This window comes from Geotrypetes seraphini, chromosome 3 (assembly GCF_902459505.1).
Source record: "Geotrypetes seraphini chromosome 3, aGeoSer1.1, whole genome shotgun sequence".
NCBI classification, from domain to species: Eukaryota; Metazoa; Chordata; class Amphibia; order Gymnophiona; family Dermophiidae; genus Geotrypetes; species Geotrypetes seraphini.
In genome coordinates, this window is record NC_047086.1 from 306,930,755 (window position 1) to 306,951,628 (window position 20,874).

A 20,874-nucleotide genomic window follows, 5' to 3' on the forward strand; every position below is an offset into this window, starting at 1 on the left:
AGACACGCTAAGCATTTTAGTGTGGATTTAACACATGCTAAATCAACGCATGCGCTAATGCATCCATGGGATAACATGTACCATTAACGTTTAGCACATGTGTAGTGCGTTCTAATATTTAGCGCACGCTAAAAAGCTTAGCGTGCCTTTGTAAAAGATGGGGTAAGTCTCCAGACCAGCATGCACACAAGGAGAATACAAATCCTGTGCTAGAAAAATCCAAAACTGCTCAAAAGCTGAAGCTAAAATAATCATTACCACTGTAGATCCAAGGAAACAATAATCCATTGTTTCTGCCTCATTGCTGATTGCTTTGATGGTGCAAAATCATGTCTAAATTCCAAATTCTAACGCAACCAATTGTGTAAAACATAATTTATTATTAAAAAATGTATATACCGCATATAACTATGCAGTTTACATATCACATACATAATATCTTACATTCCCTGCGATTTCCACATATAACACATAGACATAACTAGACAGCACCATTAACATCCCTCCCCCCCCCCATATAAAGGGCCTGTTTTACAAAGCCGCACTAGTGGCTGCTGCACGGCAACAGCTCCGAAGCCCTTTAAATCTCTATGGGCTTCGGGGCCGTTACCGTGCTGCAGGCGCTAGCGCAGCTTTGTAAAACAGACCCAAAATGTCAATATATCAAGTCAAATCAGATTTCAACAATTAAGGAAGCATAAAAAGCATTAGTTCAAGGATCCATTCCATGGTAGATGACAAAACCAATCAACATATACAGGCAAAACAAATCAAATGTAAACAGTTCAGAAAAGCAAACAAGCTTTAAATCATACATTACTGTCAGAATATTTTGAAGAAGATATTTTCAGATGGAATAAGCATTAGCATAGAAAAGCATTAGCAAATAATTGCGTTTTCAGCATTTTCTTATAATATATCCTCCCAATACAGAATCGTAGGATACCAGGCATGGCATTCCATAGTTCTACACCAGCTACAGACATCATTGATGCTCCAATCCTAACATGCATAATCAACATTCTACCCTCCAAACATAATTTCATCCCATTTACAGATCTAAACTCTCTTCTCAGTTTATAAATTTCAAGGAATTCCTGTATCATCTTTGATAAAGAATGATATAATGTCTGATGGAAATTACAAGAATCTTAAACTGCACTCTTTGTTGTATGGGTAGCCAGTGCAATTTTTTCAACACAGGAGTTACATGAGTACTCCTTGAAACCCCTGTGATTAAACTTGCAGCAGAGTTGATAAGCATCTGCAAAGCCCTCAACTTCCCTTTCGTAACTCTCAGGTAGACTGAATTACAATAATCCACTCTACTCAGGATCAATGCTTGAACCACGCTACGAAAATCGAATGCAGGTAGTATTGGTTTCCATCTATACAGCATTTGAAGTTATATATAGCCCACCCTGATTGTTTTCAATATTTGATTATGATTTCTGTCTCTTTTGCAGGTATCTAACAAAAACTTTACCTGCAACATGGAGCGTACGCTCCTTGAACAATAATGCCTTGGTGGTCCCAGCTGTTTATGAAATTCACTTTGTGGAATATAGGAAATCTATATTATACACGCGTGGACCACAGTTAAGGAATCAGTTATCTGAGCTGACTGTTTCAAGATTCTGTTGAAAATGTTTTTAAGGAGGTATATCAATGCTGACTTTCTAGAATTTTTAAAGTGTTTTGAAGTTTATTAAGCAATTGCTGTTTTAATGTATTTGTTTTAAATTATGTATGTTTGTTGGAATACGCCTAGAAATGTTGATAGAGAGGAATATAAATGTTTTAAATAAAGAAGGAAAGAACTGAAAAAGTTTTACTCGGTTGTTGTATAGATATTTTTACTAGGATGCACACAGAAATGTAAATATTCTGTGCAAAGAGTATGCATTTCTGAGGTCACCTGACCACACATAATCAAAAGCAAGGTTTTGATTTACTTCCTATAAAAATGATGACATCAAAGGTTCCCAGCATGGCTATATTTGGACAGAGCTGAATTCTTAAGGCAGAGTCACTCTAGTCTTGACTGACTACATGACAGTATAGTTGTTACTGAGGTGACATTGCATAAAGTCATCTGCCTTGACCTCTTTGAAAACCCGCGGAATATAAATGGTAATTAACATTTTCTCTGCGTACAGTGTGCTTTGTGTTTTTTAAAATTTTATTGTTGGTAGATCATTTTGACTTGGCCACGAAGGTAAGGGGGAGGGAGGGGGGCTGCTGAAAGACATCTAGTAATCCTTCCAGGCTTGACTGTGCAGGGAATTATTTTTGTAAAATTATGTTTTGTTATGTGACTGGCATTATTTAGACTTTAATTTCTATGAATGAATAGAATGAAAATGATATAAAATTGCTTGTTTTTATGTGCGTATGCTGAAGGGAAGTGGAGAGAGAGTAGGCTGAGGACACTGAAGGGAAATGGGGAAGAGAGAGTGGGGAGAAGATGCTGATTTATAAATTGACAATTGTACAGAATATTGTTTCTTTTTATAATTTAATATAATAAGGTCAATATAAAACAATTCAAGGCTTGTGTGGATGGAATCAGGTGGTTTGTGGGGATGGGGACCGAGCTTACGGTGATGGGGAGGGGACGGAGACAAATTTTTTCCCCCTATCATTCTCTGGGCTCTGCTACTAATCGATTTTGACTACGTGCGGACGAGCGGGGTGTCAGTCGGGTTGATGTAGCCGTCGTAGCGCAAGCGGGCACTGGGTATGGCTCTCAAAAAAAAATCTTAATCATTGTACTGATGATTTTGGCTCTTTTGACTAATGAGTTTGCCTACCACTGCTCTAGGGGATGGGAGGATAAGAAGGAGTTTCTTGATGTTTCTGGTTGAGTTGGATAAAGAATTAAGGTTTATGAGAGGTGTCGCAGAACTTGCATGCAAGATCATATAGAGGGCCTTTTACTAAATGGTTTTAAGCACTTAGGGCCATATTCTATATATAATGCCTAGAATGCTTATTGGTGCTCAAAGGACGGCACTTAGCATGATTCTATTAAAAAAAAAAACCTCCAATGTTAGGCACAGTTTATAGAATCAGGCTTAGTGCCTGTGTGCCCGATTAACATTTAGGCACAACCTTGTATGCCAATGAAACCAGGCTTAAATACCTGCACTTAAGTTGTTTGTAGATTGGACGTATTCCTAACCTAGCTTTTAGGAATGCCCATGACCCACCTATTCTCCTTCCCTGGCCAAGCCCCCTTTTGATATCTGTGCACTAAAATTTAGACACACCAATTTATGGAATGCACTTAGAAAGCTGTGTGTGTAACTTCTAATTAGTTCCAATTATTACTTGTTAATTGCCAATTATCGGCACTGATTGGCTTATCAAACAATTAAATTGCATGTGCATATCAGCAACGCACACAGATTTGCACATGCAACTTTGGTCACATACGTTATCTGGCCCTTAATGCATGGCTTGTGTGTGGTAACTGGCTGCTACACAAAGGAGTTAAGGGGTTGTGAGCTAGTTTGTATGTAGCCATGCATTAAACCATGTGATATGGCATTTATCTGGCATTTTCTTTGAAGGGATGTGGCATGGACAGAGAGTGGGTTGGAAGCATTAGCCAGCTAGCCTAAATTTCAAAGCAAGCAACTCCAAAGGTAGTATGGCGATGGGAGGGGCATATATTTAATTATTTATTCAATTTTTATACTGTTCTCCCAGGGGCGCTCAGAACGGTTTACCTGAATTTAGTCGAGTACTCAAGTATTTTTCTTGTCTGTCTCAGTGGGCTCACAATCTGTCTAATGCCCAGGGTCACAAGGAGCAGTGTGGGTTTGAACCCACAACCTCAGTATGCTGAGGCTGTAGCTTTAATTGCCGCACCACACTCAGGGGCATGGGCAGAAATTACGCACAATGTAATTGAATACCTAGATTTGGGTGCCTAACTGCCATCAGTTCGGCACAAACATTTATACCAGTTTCTGACAGGTAAAACTGATGGCACACTAAGTCAGGCATTAGAATGATCTGTGCTAAGCTAGTATTTTCTAAAGGTCTTCTGTGTAAGGCACCTTATACAGAATACTAGCTTAGCACAGATCATTCTAATGCCTGACTTAGGGTGCCATTTATTAGGTTTCCCCTTTAGTGCCTCCTAAATAGGAGATGGTAATGGGTTCCACACTAACTTCCCACAGGTACCTTGAGCTAATTTATTTATTTATTCAAATTTCTATACTATTCTCCCAGGAGAGTTCAGAACGGTTTACACGAATTTATTCAGGTACTTAAGCATTTTTCCTTGTCTGTCCTGGTGGGCTCACAATCTATCTAATGTACCCAGAGCAATGGAGGGGATTAAGTGACTTGCCCAGGGTCACAAGGTTTGAACCCACAACTTCAGGGTGCTGAGACTGTAACTTTAACCACTGCGCCACACATTCCTAATGTCTACTTTAACCCATGACCTACACTAAAAAAATAGAATGCATACCCTAAAAGGTGCCACATTAAATCTGGACTTAAGCCCACTTTTACAAAGCCGCACAGCCGAATGCCACAAGATAAATGCTCCAATGCCCATTCAGTTCCTGTGGGCATCGGAGCATTTACTGCGCCTGCCCACGCTGCCGGCTTTTGTAAAAGAGGGGGCTAGTGCACAGCAAAATCCGACATCACAACATTTTAAGCCCAGAGTTTAGCACATTTTAGTAAAAAGATTCCAAGAAATAATGTGACCTGCAAAGTCACGTAGATCTCAGCAGTGTAGGCTCGGGAACGTAGGATTTGAACCCTGTTTTCCCAGCTTTGCAGTCTAAGTCTCTAAAAACTAGGCCGGGGCTTCTCATCTCTCCTGGAGGCACACCGAGGTGTCAGGTTTTCAGCATTACTACAATCAATATACATGGACACATTTGCATACATTGGAGCCCCATTACATGCAAATGTATCTCATGCAATTTCATTGTGATTATTTGGAAAGCCCAACTGGCAAGGTGTGCCTACAGGAGGGGAATGAGAAGCATTGCACCTGTTCTTCCTTTTACCCCCCACCCCATCTACTAAATGTATACTGAATAACATATTTTCTTTCCTTGGCAACAGATTTCAAGGAAAACATGAGCTCTCTATGGCATGTAAAAGACAAATTACATAAAAAATGGATAAATAGTGCATTGTATGAGTGTCCCCATAGTCGTACAAAAATATTTAACCATATGCTACTATGTAGAGTAAGCAGGATAGCATATAATATACACAGCAGTTAAAATTCCCATATTGTTTTTAGAGCTCTCCCATGTTTGCTTCCAAGTGGTTTAGCATGAAACCGGTCTATATAGTACAATACATAATGAATGCCATATAATTTTAGTTCCACAGCAATATGGGAAAGGGAAAGGGGCATTGTATACCACCTTTTTGTCGCTTTGGCATTTCAAAGCTACATACAAAGCGGTGGGCACTGGAGGATTAAGGGTTCCTTTTACAAAGGTTTGTTAGGGCCTTAATGCGCGGAATAGCATGTGCTAAATTGCCGCGCATGCTAGCTGCTACCGCCTCCTCTTGAGCAGGCGGTAGTTTTTCAGGTAGCGCGCACTATAGCACGCGCTAATCTGGTGCGGGCGCTGAAAACGCTAGCGCACCTTTGTAAAAGGAGCCCTAAGTTACTTGCCCAGGGTCACAAGAAGCAGCACCGGGATTTAATCTCACAACCTCAGGGTGCAGAGCCAGCAGCTCAACCTGTTCTTTATGTAATATCAGAAATATCGATATAAATAGGGGCCACTGAAAAGTTCTCAGCCCAGCCAACATAGTTGGGGCAGTGTCCACCAAGGGCTATAAGAACATAGAACATAAGAACATAAGAATTGCCGCTGCTGGGTCAGACCAGTGATCCACCATGCCCAGCAGTCCGCTCACGCGGCGGCTCTTTGGTCAAAGACCAGTGCCCTAACTGAGACTAGTCATACCTGCGTATGTTCTGGTTCAGCAGGAACTTGTCTAACTTTGTCTTGAATCCCTGGAGGGTGTTGTCCCCTATAACAGCCTCCAGAAGAGCGTTCCAGATTTCTACCACTCTCTGGGTGAAGAAGAACTTCCTTACATTTTTACAGAATCTATCCCCTTTTAACTTTAGAGAGTGCCCTCTCATTTTCCCTACCTTGGAGAGGGTGAAAACCTGTCTTTATCTACTAAGTCTATTCCCTTCATTATCTTGAATATTTCGGTCATGTTCCCTCTCAGTCTCTTCTTTTCAAGGGAGAAGCGGCCCAGTTTCTCTAATCTCTCACTTAGTCCATCAATTTTCCACTTTTTTTGTTCCATATTTTTCCAACAGAGTGAAAAAAGTGGAAAATTATTGGACTAAGGGGGGGAAATTCTACAAACACTTCCCAGAAGTGCAATTTTATATATGGCGCCGTTGCGTGTTTGACAAGTGCTCGGCGGCCACTTTTTAGGCGGCTGCCGATATCAGCACTGTATACAGAATCTGGGCCTAAGGGGTCCTTTTATCAAGCCGCGCTAGCGGAGTTAGTGCGTCGGACATTTCATCACGCGCTAACCCCCGCGGCCGGCTAAAAAACTAACGCCTGCTCAATGCAGGCATTAGCGGCTAGCACGGCAGGCAGTTTAATGAGTGGTATTATGCGCGTTAAACCCCTACCGGAGCTTGATAAAAGGACCCCTAAGTGTATAGCCCTCGATCGAAAATGCCCAAGTTTGTTGGATGGGCTGATAACTTTTCAGTGGCCCCCTCATATTTAGGTCAAAAATATAAAGAGAAAGTTGATAAATATTTGGAAAAAAAAATAAAATGGCTGATTCAATTAATATATATAATACGAATATATATTGAACTGGTTCTTGTATTACCAGAAAGCTTCAAATATGTGACCTGCTAAGATAGTCACAATATCTGACATAGGTCAACATCTGATTTTGTAATAATAAATAATATTGTTTTTATAATCAAGGGATCTGCTGAAATGACAAAGCCTACGCCCATTCATAACTGATCATCTTTTAGAATGCAATTTGAGTTTCACTTTTTCTGTTATTTCTCAGTTACTCGGTCTTCAGTAATTTTTTAATTTATGATATATTTTCAGGCAGATTTCCACTGTAGCTGTATATGCATTATTACAGAGCTGTAGACGGCAATGTTTTGCATCTGTTTTGAATACTCCTCAGGGCATACAAGATGAAATGTTGGTTTGTAGAGGAAAATGATTATAACTCATCTTTCCTAAATAATACTGAATGGAAGTACCTGTTAAACTAAGGCTTTAGTGTGGAGGCAGATTTTAGAAAGAACATGCAAATTGGAATTGAGACATCTAGTTTCACAAGCACTTTAGAACAAGATCTTCTGACATAGACAGTGTTCTAGAATAGTACATATTTCTCTTTTCAGACCTGGAGTATCCCTTTGCCAGTCAGGTTTTCAGGATATCCACAATGCATATGCATGAGATTGATTTGCACGTATTGCCTCAATTATATGCAAATCTCTTTCATGCATATTCATTGTAGATATTCTGAAAACCTGACTGGCAAGGAGGTACTCCAGGACTGACTTGGGAAACATTGTCTAGAATAAAGTACATGGAGGACGTTTATGTGTCGGTTACATGTGGTAGGGAGCATCCATTTTAAAACTGAGGTTGTGGGTTCAAATCCCACACTGCTCCTTGTGACCTTGGGCAAGGCACCCATTGCCCCAGGTACATTAGAAACAATGTGAGCATGCCAGGACAGATAGGAAAAAATGCTTGGGTAGCTGAATGTAAAACCACTTAGACTATAAGTGGTATATAAATGCTTAAATAAATAATTATAAAGGCAACTCTATAACAGCAACTCTTTTTAGGCTCTCTGGCCTGGATTCTGTAAACGGTGCCTAAATCAGCCGGAGCTTAGAAAAACAGCACCTAATCACACTTAGGTGCTGGTAATGTAGGCCATGGTTTTCAAGGCCTATATCTTCCAATACCCAAGATTTTTTTGGAACATCGTACATAGTTGCACCTAGTGACACCTAAGGTCATCTTCACCCCTTTAAATACCTATTTTGACCTTAGGCACCAGTAGGAGCCATGCTGTAGGTGCGATTCTGGCGCTTCCCTCTGTAGGCAACTTATTCATTTATTTATTCGTTCAATTTTCTCTACCGTTCTCCCAGGGGAGCTTAGAATGGTTTACATGAATTTATTCAGGGACTCAAGCATTTTTCCCATTCTGTCCTGATGAGCTCATAATCTATCTAATGTACCTGGGGCAATGGGAGGATTAAGTGACTTTCTCAGGGTCACATGAGCAGTGTGGGTTTGAACCCATAACCTCAGGGTGCTGAGGCTGTAGCTTTAACCACTGTGCCATACTCTCCCCTAGTGACACCTACATTTTTAAATGTTTTAATTGGTTTTAAATTGTGAGTTCAATTACCACACCAATTAAAGCCAATTAAAGCAACTAATTTAGGCACCAGTATGTACTTTCAGCACCATTTACAGAATTTGGCCCTCTGAGTCTACACTGTAGATGCCATTTCTACAATAGAACCTAGTTGCTTAGATCCCATTCAAGAAACATAGAAAAATGAAGGCAGATAAAGACCATACGCATACGGCCTATCTAGTTGGCCCAACTATGCCATGCACTATCCCATCCTCTCCCTTAAAGATCTAACGTACTTGTTCCAAACTCTTTGTCTCCACCACTTCCACCAGGAAGCCATTCCAAACATTCACCGCCCTTTCAATGAAAAAGTATTTTATGAGGTTACTTCTGAATCTGTCCTATTTCACCTTCAGCCTATGCCCCCTCATTCTAGAACTTCCTCTCAGTTGAAAAGACTCGCTCCATGTGCATTTATGCCACAAAAATATTTAAACATCTCTATCATATCTTCCCTCTCTTGCCTTTCCTCCAAAGTATTCATATTGGGAGCTTTAGATCTGTCTCCATATGCCTTATGCTGGTTTCCAATTAAATATACATATCATTAAGATAAATATCATAACGAAGACAAGAACATCTTGCTTTACATCTTCATTACTAACTGCTAAGAAATCTATATATATAAAATCGGAGGTATGTATGTGTGTATGTATGTATGTATGTGTGTGTGTATGTGCCGCGATCACGCAAAAACGGCTTGACCGATTTGAACGAAACTTGGTATGCAGATCCCTCACTACCTGGGATGATATGTTCTGGGGGTCTCGCGGCCCACCTACACACGTGGGCGGAGCTACAAACATAAATTCAGATTTCACCCATTCATGTCAATGGAAAAAATGTAAAAAGCTGCCATTCTCACTGTAATTCAAAAACGGCTTGACCGATTTGAACGAAACTTGGTATGCAGATCCCTCACTACCTGGGGTGATATGTTATGGGGGTCTCGCGGCCCACCTGCACACGTGGGCGGAGCTACAAACATAAATTCAGATTTCACCCATTCATGTCAATGGAAAAAATGTAAAAAGCTGCCATTCTCACTGTAATTCAAAAACGGCTTGACCGATTTGAACGAAACTTGGTATGCAGATCCCTCACTACCTGGGGTGATATGTTCTGGGGGTCTCGCGGCCCACCTGCACATGTGGGCGGAGCTACAAATAGAAAATCAGATTTCACCCATTCATGTCAATGGAAAAAATGTAAAAAGCTGCCATTCTCACTATAATTCAAAAACGGCTTGACCGATTTGAACGAAACCTGGTATGCAGATCCCTCACTACCTGGGGTGATATGTTCTGGGGGTCTCTCGGCCCACAACTCTATGTTGCTTGCTCAAGGGTGGGTTCACCCATCAATTTATATGTTCTTGCTCCTGGAGGTGAAACTAAAAAATTTGTTTATAATCACGTTTTGCGTTAGTTGTATTGTATTCATTTTGTCAAATATTTCACATTTTAATTTGAATATTGTACTTTTTATTAAGCTGTAAAAAAATAATTTCATTCACCACTATAAAGTATCTTTATTTGAATCCATTTACAGTGTTATTGCTATAATTAAATACCCGTGCAACGCCGGGGCATCAGCTAGTATTACATAAATGCATTAATAAATAACTGTATTTTAGCAACTTCTTGAAATTTACACAATCAGCACAGAGTCACAAGTTCTCTGTTAGTGCATTCCACATTTTCACTCCAGCTACTGAGAACATTGTAGCCCTCGTCACAGCAAAGTGCACTCCCAATTCTAGTCATTGTCGATCTCATCTCACCCTCGGACCTCAACATTCTTCCTAGTCAATATATTTCCAGAAATGTTTGAAAATACATTGGGGCCATCTAATATAAAACTTGATGTACTATGGATAACACCTTATATTGTACTTTCTGCTATACCGGAAGTCAGTGTAATTGTTTCAAAACAGGTATAATATGGGTTATTCTAGAGAACTCAGTAATCAGTCTCATGGCTGAATTCAGCAGCAACTGTAATGTCTTACATTTTACCTTGGCTATTACGAGATAAAGTGAGTTGCAATTATTTAATCTTGACAATATTAACCCTTGCACTACTGATCTGAAATCATAGGCTGTCAACATAGATTTCAGCCTGTGCAAAATATGTAGCTGAGCATATCTTTCTTGAATGGTCTTCAAGATTTGCTTTCCCATTGTTAGGGCAGAATCCAAGCAAACCCCCAGAACCACTATCTCTTCCTTCACATTTAGTTGGTTACCCATCACATTCAAAGACTTAGGAAATACAGTGGTACCTCGGTTTACGAGTGTACCGGTTTGCGAGTTTTTTGCAAGACGAGCAAAACATTTGCAAAATCGGTGCCTCGGAAACTGAGCATGGCTCGATTTACGAGCGCCCCCCCCCCCCCCCAATCTGGCACCCTCCCCCCCATGATCCGGCACCCTCCCTCCGTGATCCAGCACCCCCCTTGACGCGATCTGGCACCCCCCCAATGCGATTGGGCACTCCCCCGCCATGATCGGGCACCCCCCCCGCCGAGATTGGGCATCCCCGCGCCGCTTCTTACCCTCATCTGGGCACCGGCACCGGCATGTCCTGTGCTTGGTGCCGGTGCCCGAAGATCGGCCTCCTCTTCTGCTGGGCCTTGAGCATCTGAGCATGCTCAAGGCCTGCGAGTTCACGTTCAAGGCCCAGCATAAGAGGAGGCCGATCTTCGGGCACCGGCACCAAGCACAGGACATGCCGGTGCCGGTGCCCAGATGAGGGTAAGAAGCGGCGGGGGGTGCCCAATCGCGTCGGGGGGGGGCTGCCGGATCACGGTGGGGGGTGCCCAATCGCGTCAGGGGGTGCCGGATCGCAGGGGGGCCTTCTGGGGGAGCAATGCCAGTTCTCGTGGGGGGGGGGGGAAACGCATCAAAGCGAGTTTCCATTATTTCCTATGGGGAAACTCGCTTTGATAAACAAGCATTTTGGATTACGAGCATGCTCCTGGAATGGATTATGCTCGTAATCTAAGGTACCACTGTATTCCATCCCTGTTCTGACTCACAATCATCACTTCAGTTTTATTAACGTTCAGCTGTAAACCATGACTAGACAGCCACATTCCCACCTCATTCATGCAGAGATTTAATTTTGCCTCGACCCTTAGTTGTTGTCCCCTTATAGGGAAAAAAAATAGAATATCATTGGTGTATAGTCTGTAATGAACTCCCAGCTTTTGAAATACCTTCCCTAATATTGTCATGTAAATATTGAACAGCAACACCGATAATGCTGATCCTTGGGGGGCACCCTTCTCCACCGATATTTTTGCAGACAACTTCTGTCCTCTTTTCATACAAAACAATCTTCCTATTAAATAAAAGGCAAACCATTCAATTCAAACACTTTTCTGAAAACTAGATTACCCTGTTACACTGACCCTCTTAAGAGTCCTCCACCTACCAGTAGGTGTTGATGTTTCACTATTACATTTTCAATAGTGAGGAACAGGGAAGGTCTGAAGGACTCTTGAGAACCTGCCTGCCCTAGTGATTGAAAGCACAATAGTATGTTTTAACATTGTTTCAGATCATTGATTGAATCATATCCACATCATTCTCTTCTTGGTTGAGCTGAGAACTTTACTTTAATATAAGGCCCACTCACTATATGATAATACTCCCTTGCCATATGTATGGTTTTGTAGAATAAAGATTTAGACTTGCATGCAATATATATATATACAGTAGATGTTGGTTTATGCATGTCTAAAGCACAAATGGTACTTCTAAAATAAACAACATAATATAATATAATATACCTGTACTATAACTTTGGGTTCTGTAACATCTTTACTTCATTAATTGCTTTCTGGATAAGTTGTTTCATTTGTCACAGTGGTTGAATGTTTGGTATTAAGTCATTGAGTACAATATCAGTGTTACATTAGAATTTAATTATTTTGCCAAAAGTTTTGCTTTCTGGAAAAGTCATATACATTCGGGGTTGCCAATTGTGAAAAGTAAGTGATTATAGAAAGATGATTTCAGTGCCAAATAGATTTTTAAAGATCTTTGTCCTTGCTTTTTGAGGATATCCATTTGATTGTCAATTTCATAAATATATAATATCATTTAACATTTTCTATCAATATATATTAGATGAAACACCATTTCAATCCTAATTTTTTGCCTTACTATAATAATTCAGCTGAAAACCAATTGTGTTCATAACACAAAAATAAGGTAATTACATTATATTCAGCTGAGTGAAATTACTCTCTGTAAATTATTGCAAAGAACTTATACAAGAGGGTGCTGAAAAAGTTCTCAGCCCAACCAAGAAGAGAATGATGTGGATATGGTTCAATCAATGATCTGAAACAAGTCAAATGGAATTTTGTTTCTGCAAATTAGCATTTAATAAAATAAGATAACACTCTTTTAAGTAACAGTGATAAATTAATGCTCAGAATTTAGGAAGTTGGTTGGTTGGGCTAAGAACCTTTCAGGACCCCTTCCTATATAGGGAAAATATATATGGTATCTCATTTCTAAAGGACATATCTAGATGAAATTTGATAGAATCAAACAAGACTTGGAATGAGGAAGTAAAGAAGTGGAAATCTGTAATGATTAAAACAGGGAAGAAGCTGTGAATTGAACCAGTGGAAGACTATGAGGGTATAGTACAAGGGGCCGCTGAAACGTTCTCAGCCCAACCAACAAAGTTGGGGCATTCTAAATTAAGGACAATATACTTAGAGGGGTATAATAACAAAAAAAAAAAGTCTAAGTCCCCTTTTGGCCTAGGCCCTAAACGCTGAAAGTAGAAGCAGGAAAAATGTCCATTCTCAAAAAAAAGTCCAAAATTAGGTTTTGTTTGAGAATGGCCTACCTCTGCGTTCAGATGTTTAAATGCCCAGACCACCAATACGTCTACACTTACAACACATTACCAACCCAAAAAACAGCCTATGTCCCAAACGCCCATAACGAGACCTTTTAGGAAAAGGAGGGGACAGTCCTTCACCTAAAAGCTGGATTCTGTAACCAGTGTCTGTCAAAAAGAACACTGGTTACAGAATCCACCCCCCCCCCCAGCAAAGATCGCGGCAGGAGACATGGCTCATCTTCTCTGCCGCGATAGCCCCCCTGAGCTGCCATGATCGACCCTCCCCCCCAACTACCATGACAGGAGAGATGCCCAATCTCTCCTGTCACAGTTCGTGGCAGTTTGGGGTGAGGGGTGATCGCCATCGCTGCAGGAGAGATGCCCAATCTCTCCTGCTGTAATCCACCCCCGATGTGATCCGGGCAGTAGGGAGCCCAACCTCTCCTGCCCCAACAACCCCCCACCCCTGTTGTGATCCAGGTAGGAGAGAGCCCAACCCCTCCTGCCCCGATGAACCCCCACCCCCTCGATCGGACACAGGCAGGAAGGAGCCCAAACCCTCCTGCCCCTGCAACCCCCCCTGATGTGATCCAGGAAGGAGGGAGCCTAACTCCTCCTGCTCCAGTGACTCCCAACCCCCCCATGCGATCCGGGCAGGAGGGAGCCTAACCCCTCCTATCCCAGTGACCCTCCCCAACAACTGCCCCCTAAACCCCCGATCACCCCCGAACCCTGTGATACCCCCCCAACTGCCGACCCAGTGACACCCCACCCCCGACACCCCCCTTATTTAAAATACGTTGGCCGGACGGATGGATGGGTCCCAAGCCTGTATGCCCGGCAGGCCCGCCATCCACCGAATGGTGGGCCTTAAGGCCTGATTGGGCCAGGCGCCTAAAGACCCGCCCACAGGGAAAAATGCTTGAGTACCTTAAAAAAATTCATGTAAACCATTCTGAGCTCCCTGGGGAGAACAGTATAGAAAATTGAATAAATAAATAGTATAATGCATGGGAACAGTGTTGAATTAAGCTAAAACTGTTATCCTTAAGGGAGACAAATCAGGGTATTTTCAGAATACCAAAGTTGCTATCCAAAAAACATTTTAAATAATGACAAATACTATATATTTTTAGGAGGGGGGGCACCTGTCTGTTGGTACAGTGATCCTCTGAAGATATTCCTATGTTGGAGTATGGGAGGTCACAAGCACAGGCACAGATGAAAAATACAACGTAAACATGGAGTCAACGATTTTTCCATTTGGCGATTTGAATTTGCTGTACAATACTGTAATAGAAATACATGTTCCTGTTTCACAAATTCAGAAGATGCAGAAAATGGAAGTGCTCAGAGCCTGTTCCAGAGCACAAAACAATCCTGCAGCAAGTCACTGACCAAAAGATTCAAAATGTGAGCCAACTGCTCTTTTAAAAACAAAATGATACCTTTTATCTTCTAATAGCAATAATACCCCCCCCACACACACACACACACACAACTGAAATGGCCCTCCCTATCAGCTAATTCCCTGTTGATAAAGGAGTATTGCTTAATTAATCATTACCTCAGAAAATCTATAAGATGTAACAAATGGCTCTATCCCAACCCTGCTCTAAGGTATGCAGTCCAGTATGTACAAGCAGTAAACAGGTAGGGCAAATCCAGCATTGATTTGGTTCTTTTTATAGATTTAAACACCTGCCTGGGACCCTGTGCTTTACAGATGTATGTAAGATGTTTATATATAGAATGGTACCCACAACCAGGGGTTTGGAATTTAAGTCAACAAAATTACATTTCCTCCTCTTATCTTATTCCTTATCTCATAGTTATTTAAGGCCAGAGAAGACTTTGTGTCAGACACTGATGGTACAGTCTCCTAAAAAAAAAAAAAAAAAAAGAATGAGAGAGAGAGAGAGAGAAATTACTCCTAAAGGAGCCTAACTGCATTTTCTCAAACAGGCTGCACGCATTGTTTTGTCACTCAGAGAAAACCCAGGGGTAACACTTTATACTCAAAACTACTACTGCATGCTCGGACAGTTTGTTAAATAAGAATTTCAACTTGCTTGTAGTTTATTCTTGTTGCTACTTTTTTGAGTAGAAAAAAGTGAAGCATTTTAAAGAAGCATTTCACAAATTTGAGGTATGAATATGGGATTTGAGGTATGAATATGGGATGTAAAGCAAAGATTTTTAAAAGTCAGGCCATTTAAGTGATGTCTTAGTCCTGGGTGAGATGTCCTCCCTAACCTCCCAAGCCATGTCAACTTAAGCAAGATCTCCATCAGTGTTTCCCCCTCTCCATAGCACAGCATCCTTCCTCTCTATGGAACCTGTAAACTAGATGGCCACAAGTCTTTCCCTAACTTCCATTTAAAATAAATCTTTTTCAAATATCAGTTCCACTAAAACCATTCTTCTAGCAGAATCAAATAAAGCACCATAAATGTTTGTAAGTGCGACCAGGCTTCCAAAATTAGGCTTTTATTTTGAGTACCTCACTGCCTTAGCTGACGCTCAGTTTGTCTGGGAGAATTAAACACTGATATGCTTGAAGGAGTTTAGTAGAGAAAGCCTGTCTCTGTCGGTGCAGTACCCTGCTAATTTCAGTAAGCTGTTTTACTGTATTATAGCTTGAATGCAAACAGCAGTAATTATTATTCACTTACTTGACTGCATAAGATCTCCTCTCAATAGCCCAGTTCTAGTGAAGATAGTAAGTGAACCATGCATGCATTAAACCTTTAATTAGGGCTAATTTTCCTTTCAACTATCTTGAATTGCAGTACTTGACCAGTATGCAACTTTAATATAGCAAAGTGATTGCAACAATATTAGGTTCGGTGCTTGTTATTACATATTAGGTTTGGTGCTTGTTATTCAGAACTAATTTAAAGAGATCTTAGAAACCAGCACAATGAATGATTAAAATTCCAAGTGAGCAATAGGATTCTGTTATATGTGGTACTTTTATTAAAGATAAAGGATACACTGAAGTAGAACTTATATGCCTAGAAGTACTGTCATGCATGTGTAATTTTAAACAGACCCGTTTAAGAGCATTATTATAGTGTATAAACCCAATGTTTCTAATATACTTTAATGCAGTGTGTTTACAGTAATTTCTAGACAAACATCTGGTGGCACTATATAGATTGTACATTGGCGTGTCTCAGAAAATGTATCTAGCCACATGCTAATAAAATTATGCTGCCCTTTAGCATGGGCTCTTAATATTATAAGATGTACGCTGGAGGCTGCTTTTGGTTTCTGGACTGATTTATTAAGGACATACAGTAGGAACCACTTGGTTAATTCGAGGCATTGACCTGCTTCACATAGGGTAAAGCATCCTTTTAAGAGGTGTTTCACAGTAGTATATAGAAACAACTTCATACAGATCAGTAGCCTCTTTTGTTTTTTGTACAGTAATCGATGCAGGGCAGGTAGCAAATTATGTCTGTGTATGGTTTATTCTGGGTAGTGGGGGTTCATGCCAGGGGTGTTTCTTATTTAACATTCTTGAAAATATTGCTGAAATGCATATTAATAAAAAGAAGAACCTACATATATTTGGCAAACTATTTCATTATGATTAGAAATCTTTAGGAATCATTTTGCATCAAATGGATAGAGCACATTGGTTTATGCAATTCATAAAGCAAGAACAAAAATTAAACTGAAACGATTGTATATAGGTATACAGCTATCCACTCACACATATACGGACATACAAATTTAAAAGCACCTTACCTTTTGGACACCACTAAAGCCATGTTCTGAAGCAAGTTGCCTAGCTTCTGCCTCTCCTGCCCCTTCGTGCAACTCCACCAAAAAATGGTTAGTGAAGGTAGCTCTTTCAGCAGATGCAAAAATAATTGCACAAAGCAAAAGAAACCCAGCCGTCTTCCACTTTGCAATGTATCCCCTCTTCATATCTTTCCCCTTTTCTTGTGCAAATGCTGAAGAATGAAAGAGAGCTTGAAACAAAGGGAAAGGTTTGACAAGACTAATCACTGAGCTGAAGGGCACAGCTCACTGTGCCTTTCTTTCGAGCATCTCGCTTCAGGATAAGAAGCAGTGTACTTATATATTGTGCTGCTCCTGAGAAGATTCAGTTCTCTGTGTGTATATGTATTGCTGCTTTGGATACTAAATCTGCATTTCCAGCTCCTCTTCATCTATAATTCATCTGCAGCTGGGGAAGTGTAACAGCCTTGGTGACACAGAATAGGGTCCTAGCCAACCATCTGGGGCTGAGGTGTAGGCGCCGCCCCCTCATACACCCCACCTCCCCCCATTCCGAATGCTGCTAGTGTGCTTAAATGCAGGGCACTGATTCAGCACCTTGGAGAATTCCTCCATTTCTTGGCTTTCGAGGACTGGCAAAAGCAGCATCTCTGTGTAAGGAAAACTCCAGTAGAGGTACACTCTGTACAACAGTAATAGCATTCTTTTCGGACCAACATTCTAAGAAAAAGAGTATACTTTACATACTAAGATAATTTTATTTCTTGGTTATTAAAAAAATAAAAGGTTTCTCTAATATTTTGGTTCAGGACACTGATTCCAAAGTTGAATCTACATAGACTTCTTAGATCCATGTGAGAAAAGTGTTATCACTTATTTGATCCTAAAATGATTGCTCATGTACTATGTTTATGGTGTGAAAGTCAGCAGGTCCACAATACAAATATCATTGGGTATTACTACCTACAGAATCTTTACCTTGAAGCATTGCGCTGCAGCAGTCCTCCACATTCACTCCTGGATTTGATATACAGCATCCAGATTTGGTTGTCATTTAGCATGATCCTGAGATGCATGTTCAACTTAATTGGCTAACAAGTCATTAATGAGCAATAGTTGGATACTACCAACCAGTTATTGGGGTCAATTGACACCAACTGAAATTAGCAAGTACTTCTGGCTACATACTATTCTAGACCATAAGAATATAAGAGTTGCCATACTTGGACAGACTGAAGGTTCATCAAGCTCAGTATCTTTTTTCCAATAGTGGTCAATCCAGGTCACAAGAACCTGGCAAAATCCCAAAAAAGTAAAACAGATTTTATGCAGCTTATCACTAATAATAAAACCCTAAGTGCGCATACGCACTCCTACCTCTGTGATCTCTGCCTCGATCCATAGCTCTGTGGCAGAGTAAGCAGAGATATGGTAGTAGTGGCACGTGCGTGGGTGGCGGTTTTCAGCTCTTTCCTACACTTCCTACAGCTGAGCCAGCGGCTGTTTCTGTGCGCCGGTTGCCCTTTGCACTCTAAACAAAAATAAAGGTACGTGGGAGAAGGGCCATGATAAAAAGATAGGCAGGGGGCACAGAGATAGACAGACAGAAATAAAGACACACACACAGAAAGACAGGTAGGTGGGAGAAGGGGCACGAGAAACAGAAGACAGCGGCCAAGGAGAGAGACAGCAGACAGATAACGGCCAAGGAGAGAGAGGGAGACAGAAAAAAAGACAGACAGACAGATAGCGTCAAAGGAGAGAGACAGAAATAAAGAATGACAGACAGCTGCCAAGGGGAGAGAGAGAGAGAGAGAGAGAGAGAAAAGACAGACAGACAGTGGCCAAGGAGAGAGACAGCAGACAGACAGCTGCCAAGGAGAGAAAGAGACAGAAAAAAAGACAGACAGACAGCGGCCAAAGAGAGAGAGACAGAAAAAAAGAAAGACAGAAAGCGGCCAAGGAGAGAGACAAAAATAAAGACAGACAGCGGCCAATGAGAGAGACAGCAGACAGCGGCCAAGGAGAGAATGAGACAGAAAAAAAGACATACAGACAGATAGCGGCCAAGGAGAGTGATATAAATAAAGAAAGACAGACAGTGGCCAAGGAGAGAGAGAGACAGAAAAAAAGACAGACAGATAGCAGCCAAGGAGAGAGATAAAAATAAAGAAAGACAGACAGACAGACAGCAGCCAAGGAGAGAGGCAGCAGACAGATAGCGGCCAAGGAGAGAGAGAGACAGAAAAAAAGACAGACCGACAGATAGAAGCCAAGGAGAGAGACAGAAATAAAGAAAGACAGACAGAGCGGCCAAGGAGAGAGAGAGAGACAGAAAAAAAGACAGAGAGCGGCCAAGGAGAGAGACAGAAATAAAGACACACAGCGGCCAAGGAGAGAGACAGCAGACAGATAGCGGCCAAGGAGAGAGTGAGACAGAAAAAAAGACATACAGACAGATAGCGGCCAAGGAGAAAGACAGAAATAAAGACAGACAATGGCCAAGGATAGAGAAAAACAGAATAAAAGACAGACAGATAGCAGCCAAGGAGAGAGACAAAAATAAAGAAAGACAGACAGACAGTGGCCAAGGAGATAGAGAGACAGAAAGAAAGAAAGACAGACAGAGACATCTATTCTAGCACCCGTTAATGTAATGGGCTTAAATACTAGTCCTAGAAATAAGCAATGGATTTTCTCAAGTCCATCTTAATAATGGCTTGTGGACTTTTCTTTTAGAAAATTATCCAAGCCTTTTGAGCTCCATTTATAAAATCCAGCCCGCAATATCATAACTCTCCATTGCCCCAGGTACCATAATTAGATTGTGAACCCATAGAAAAAAAAACCCTATACGGTCCCGAATGTCTCCAAGATAGGGTGATATATCAAATATCAATAAACAAACAAATCTCTCTTGCCTATCCTTATCATTCCTCTCCTTCCCAGATTGAACAATATTATGTTTACTTCTGGAAAGATCCATGTGATCTCATGATCTCATAGCCATACAAAGCATCAGTATTACTTCGGATAGTTCCCACATTTTCTGAAATAGCAATGGAGCTCATTTTCAAAAAAGAAAAACATTCAAAATGTGGCATAAAGGGGCAGATGGACATTTTTCTCGCCAAAGCCTTCCAATTCACTATTTTGGAAACTTATTTTCTAAATGGCTTTTTATGGTGCTTGTTCATGGTGCATCTAAATCTTAAGGGGACATCTTAGAGGTGTGATCTGGGCAGAACTAGAATAGGCTTATGACCTGAATGTTTTTCTGTCATAATCAAACATTGAAGTCCAGAGCACATTTTGAATTTCTGGGGCTAGACCTGTTTTAACAATGGATAAGTGCCAAAATGGTGTCCAAACTGACCAGATGATCACTGAAGGGATGAAGGCATGACCCCCCACAATCCCCCAATAGTCACTGAACCCCTTTCGCCCCTAAAGATGTGAATGAAACAATACATATCTGCCCGTATGACAGCTTCAGATATTATGGACAGTCCTAATATAGTAGCAAGCAGGTTCCTGGAGTAGCTTAGTGGGCAGTGTAGTGAACCATAGAGATGGGGACTCAGGCCAATACTCTACTACAGGGCTGCCCAAGTCCGGTCCTCAAGATCTACTGGCAGGCCAGGTTTTCAGGATATCCACAGTGAACATACACGAGAGAGATTTGCATACCAAGAAGGCAGTGCAGACAAATCTCTCTCATGCATATTCATTGTGGACATCCTGAAAACCAGACTAGGGCAGTCCTGCTCTACTATGACTACTAAAGCAAAAGTA

At 41.1% G+C, this 20,874-nt stretch overlaps 1 protein-coding gene across 1 annotated transcript in view; it reads right to left on the reverse strand.

Moving 5' to 3' along the window:
- Positions 1-17,453, reverse strand: part of PCSK2 (proprotein convertase subtilisin/kexin type 2) — a 284,701-nt gene extending 267,248 nt beyond the window's left edge. The window contains exon 1 of the mRNA XM_033939434.1: positions 17,083-17,453. Within this exon, the coding sequence (XP_033795325.1) occupies positions 17,083-17,265 (183 nt within the window). The 5' untranslated portion in view covers positions 17,266-17,453. The remainder of the gene's footprint in view (positions 1-17,082) is intronic.
- Between the last annotated feature and the right edge of the window lie 3,421 nt (positions 17,454-20,874).